The 4,988-nt window shown below is 34.2% G+C and overlaps 1 protein-coding gene across 1 annotated transcript; it reads left to right on the forward strand.

The window, feature by feature from the left end:
• The first annotated feature begins 351 nt into the window (after positions 1-351).
• Positions 352-1,294, forward strand: LOC126604964 (uncharacterized). Its single transcript, XM_050272302.1, has one exon. The coding sequence runs from the start codon at positions 571-573 to the stop codon at positions 1,138-1,140; it is 570 nt and encodes a 189-aa protein (XP_050128259.1). The 5' UTR covers positions 352-570; the 3' UTR covers positions 1,141-1,294.
• The last annotated feature ends 3,694 nt before the right edge of the window (positions 1,295-4,988 follow it).

Below are 4,988 nucleotides of genomic sequence, written 5' to 3' on the forward strand. Positions count from 1 at the left end.
TTCACATGCATGGTTGGTTTTGTTTCTCGTGAAGATATAGCTCTTTAGATCGAACCCTAGTTTTTGAATTCCTATATTTTTTACAGTAAGAAATAGAGAAAATTAATAATGCCTTAATTTGCAGAAACAATTTGTTAATTTCACAACAAAACCCTACTATGAGTCTATGAATACATTTTTTTTGCACCATTTTTCTCACCATATGCTGATTTCCAGGCTTCCAGTTCCAACATATAATTTAAAAGCAAATAACAATAAGAACTCACCACATAAAGGTTTCTAACTGAACTGCATATATAATACTGCATTTAAGCCAAAACAACCAAAGCAGAATCCTTCATATAAGAAAAAGCAGAAAAGATCTATTAGCTTTCAACACTTCATGAAAAATCTTGCTTATTCAGGAGCCTTCTCTCTCTCTCTCTCTCTGTCTCACATGCACTTATAGTCCACATACACTTTCTCCCATCTTCTACAGGAAAACAGAAAACAATATAAATTACAAGTAGAGTCCATAAATCTTCAAACTCAAAATTTTGAAGTTCTTAGAACTTCAACAAGTTCACCATCATGCCACCAAACAGAGAAAACCAGATGGGTTCATACTCTAAGGCCAACACTGTCCACAAACCTCCAATGCTCTCAATGGGAAGTCTCCAAAGAACCATATCTGACATCTCAGCTGAACTAAGCAGCAGCAGCAGCAAAGAAGCCATTGATGATGGCATTCATCTTCCAACTATATCCGAGGTTGAGGATGCCAAGTGTGAGTGCTGTGGCATGTCCGAGGAGTGCACAAATGAGTACATAGATCGCGTGCGCAGCCAGTTTTCGGGGAAGTTAATTTGCGGGTTGTGTGCTGAGGCTGTGAAGGAAGAGATGGACAAGAATGGAGGCAAACGAGAAGAGGCTGTGAATGAGCATATGAGTGCTTGTGAAAAGTTCAATAGGCTTGGTAGGGCATACCCCGTTTTGTACCAAGCTGAGGCCATCAAAGAGATCTTCAAAAAGAGTTCAACGGTTAGGGCAAAATCCATAAGTCCTAGAGATAAGAGTGTTCGAAAGGGTAACGGGGGTATTGCAAGGAGCTCCAGTTGTATTCCCGCAATCAACAGAGAAGAACTCAGCCCTAAATCTTAAACTCTAATTAAACTCTAAATTGTAAACCTTTGTAATTTGAAGGGACTTTTTTAGTTTTTTTCTCTATGTAACACAACAAGTATCCGCGTCAAAGGGGTACTTTCCATTTACAATAAATGTAACCATCTAATGCTAATCTTACTTTGATCGATTAGTTTTTTATTACACAGATATTACAATTTTAGTCAAAATTAAGGGAAAGAAGATGATTTGAACAAGGGACTCAGTCGGTTAAACAATTCAACACTTGCCAATGTTGTTGATTAGTTAGCCCTAGCACATAAATAAAGTTTGTGCCAAATTTCTATTCCTTTCTTTATACATGTACTTGGTCGTATGGGATGAGCCTAGCTATGAAGGAATATATAAACGCCTTGTATAAAATTGAGCTTAGGGGTGAATATTTTTAGCATATTATCGTACTATACTGATTATGTATCAATCAGCAATAGTATGATAATTGTACAGAATCAATCATAAATGTGAATGGTATCCAAAATTGTTTTGTTGGAGTTAAATAGTAATTTCAACACAAACTCACTTAGTGCGTTTTGTTATTTTCATTTTTAATTAAAAAATAAATCCAACAAAAAAAAGATAAACATTTTATTTTTAATTTAACATAAAAAAACCAACTGGCACACTATGGAAAAAATTCATTTTACCTTCTTATACGTTGCCTCGAGGTATTTTCTTCTTATAATCATTTTAAGCTAGTAAATTTGGATTAATAACTAATAAATGTGTGACAAAGAATAAATAAAGAGGTTGCTGCAATACAATTGAAGGGTGATATATTTTTTAATGGTATTTGTATATTGGACTAAATATGTTTTCAGATTTTGGCCTAAATAAAATGGCCTATTATTAAAGTGGTATTGTTACTACATTATCATACCAACCGAAATATTTAGTATTACTGAAAATTTGACATGACAATGATAATAAAATTTGAAATACCAAAAATTTGGTATGGAGGTTTGGTACGGTACCAAATCCAGCCACAGTCTCGTTTTTCTTTTGGTGGAAAATACTGTCTTATTTATTTGAGCATTTATCAAGTCATGGCAACTTTCACCTTTTTAAATATGTAAACAATATTTCCATTTTGGTAAACAATAATTTGGCATAGTATTGGAGCATGAGATTTAAGGGGTTTGTAGAGAAAATAAAAAATAAAAAAAAGGCTTATTATACAAAATAGTCCTTGAGATGTGCATGATCAATAGAAATGGTTCTTGAGATTAAAAATCAATAGAAATGGTCCCCGAGATTGTCCACCATCCATCATTTTAGTCATTTCGTTAAAAACTCTTTGGGCAATTTTCAAAGCTTCGTAACTCAATCGATTCTTAACCAAATTCGACCCATAATATATCAAAATGAAGATAAGAAAGTGTAGAACAATATTATACCTATTTGGAAGCCCAATGGTTGCTGGAGATGTCTGAAAAATAGCCTGAAAGATGACTGGTCCGAGGGAAAACGGGAAAACTCGCTAGAAACTGGGTAAACTTTAAACGTTCATAACTTCTTCAAAACTCAACGAAATCAAGTGATTCAAAAACAAAAATCATACTTCTCGACGAGACGAAGAAAATGGAATCTTTCTCTACAGATAACTAGCCGTGGTTTGGCCGGAAAACTGCTCGAAAGTGGCTAACTCGAAAATGGTTAGCCACTTTCGAGCTGTTGTCCGACCAAACCACCATTCTCTTTGTCTCGTCAAGAAGTATGATTTTTGGTTTTGAATCACTCAATTTCGTTGAGTATTGAAGAAGTTATGAACGTTTAAAGTTTACCCAGTTTCCGGCGAGTTTTCCAATTTTCCTGCAGACCAGTCACCTTTCAGGCTATTTTCCGGCTATCTCCGGCAACCATTGGGCTTCTAAATAGGTATAATCTTGTTCTACACTGTCTTATCTTCATTTTGATGTATTATGGGTCGAATTTGGTTAATAATCGATTGAGTTACGAAACTTTGAAAATTGCCCAAAGAGTTTTTAACGGAATGACCAAAATCATGGATGGTGGACAATCTCATGGACCATTTCTATTGATTTTCAATCTCAGAGACCATTTCTATTGATCATGCAAATCTCAGAGATTATTTTGTATAATAAGCCTAAAAAAAATTATATTTGTGAACTGTGATTCGTCCTAAAACTGCCCCAGGCCAGTTGTGATGAGGCCCAGGTACTACACTTTGCGGGCCAAGCTCAAACATTATCAAGTCCCATCATCAACGGTAAAGGTTTGAAAGCAAATTTACATGTCATAACCTTGATGTAATTTTGAGTGAATAAATTTAAAAAAAAATTAGGAGTTAATCGTACAACGATTCAATGTCAAATATGTGATGTAAACTCCATGTTTATTGATGATTAATCATGGGAATGTTGATTTTATCTCATTAGTTAAACGTTTATCAAATATGTCACATATGCCGCATCATATATTATTACCCATTAAGGGTATATTTATGTAATTGTAATCAGAATAAAAAGAGGAATTGAATTCTGATTCTAAAGTATTCTTGTGTTTACTAAATAATAGGGGAAAAAAAATAGTGAGACCCATATAAATTTTGGAATTGAATTCCTCATTTGGAGGAATTCAACTCTTTAGACATAAGTGGTAATCCAATTCCTGAAGATGTGGGAAATCCGGAAAGGAATCTTTTGCCAATTATACCCGCACTTGAATTTTTAAACTCCATGATTAATCTCCATTACCCGAACAGACCTACACCACGCCAGCCCAGCGCCACTCCTACCTCTCACTGACCACCACGACCACCCTTATCATTCCTACACATGCCCAGCACCGCAGCTACCAATTCATGATGTAAAAATATGTAATTGTTTGTTCTCGTTCAAGGCGATGGCCTGGATTTTTTTCTTTCTTTCTTCCTATACTTTATCTTATTTGTTTATTTAAAAATATATATATATAATTAGGTCTACGTTTATATTGTTTTGGAAATTAAAATTTATTAACTAGCCTATAAATGAATTTCTTTAGGGCATGGGCAGCTTAGTAATTAAATTAGTTTTAATACCGATTTAGGGGTGTTTGGTAAACAACTTGTATAGAATTAGCATTATTTATACTCTGATTCCAGACAGTTTAGTAAACAGCTTTTATATGAATCTGATTCTGATTCATTTTCAATTCAACCCCTCCTCAATTCAATTCCCTCTATTTTGATTACGGATTAGTAAACGTGCCCTAAAAGGGCAACCATTCTTTGTGTACCATAACAAACTAAAGCTCACAACCACAAACATGTTGGTAAGAAAGGATAATGTTAGGGAGCCTAAACTTTTTAACTAAGTTTGTAAACTAAATGATGTGTCATCGTAATGAAATAAACACGTTAATTAATACTTAAGTAATAATCTAACCATCAACTCCAGATTATTTAGTTTACAAAATTTAATTCTAATCTCCCTGACATTATCCATAGGAAATTAAGACAGTGGCATGGTATGTTGTTTACTTTTTAAATTGTCCATTCCAATAACCCCCACAATTAAAGATTTTATCAAATTAATCTTTTTCCACCGATGGGCCATTCTCCACGTCTTTGTTAGCTAGCTAGATAGTTTTGTTGGCAGTGTAAGATGGAGGGGGACCGTCCTATGGTTTATCATCCATGGTTTTTGCATGCATTATCCTCTTCTTTTTGGTTTATCTACCCGTGCACTTGGTCATTTTAAAAGACCCCAATCACTTCTTTTGTGGATTCATGAGAGACGTCTATAAATTTCGGCATGAGTGTGACATTATTGTGTGATGTTATTAATTTAAATATTATAATATGAATAGACGATAATATTAATATT

The sequence above is a fragment of the Malus sylvestris genome, chromosome 15 (assembly GCF_916048215.2).
Source record: "Malus sylvestris chromosome 15, drMalSylv7.2, whole genome shotgun sequence".
Taxonomy (NCBI): Eukaryota; Viridiplantae; Streptophyta; class Magnoliopsida; order Rosales; family Rosaceae; genus Malus; species Malus sylvestris.

Bases quoted from the DNA above. Each gene is read 5' to 3' on its own strand.
- LOC126604964 (XM_050272302.1), top strand. From the start codon at position 571: ATGCCACCAAACAGAGAAAACCAGATGGGTTCATACTCTAAGGCCAAC.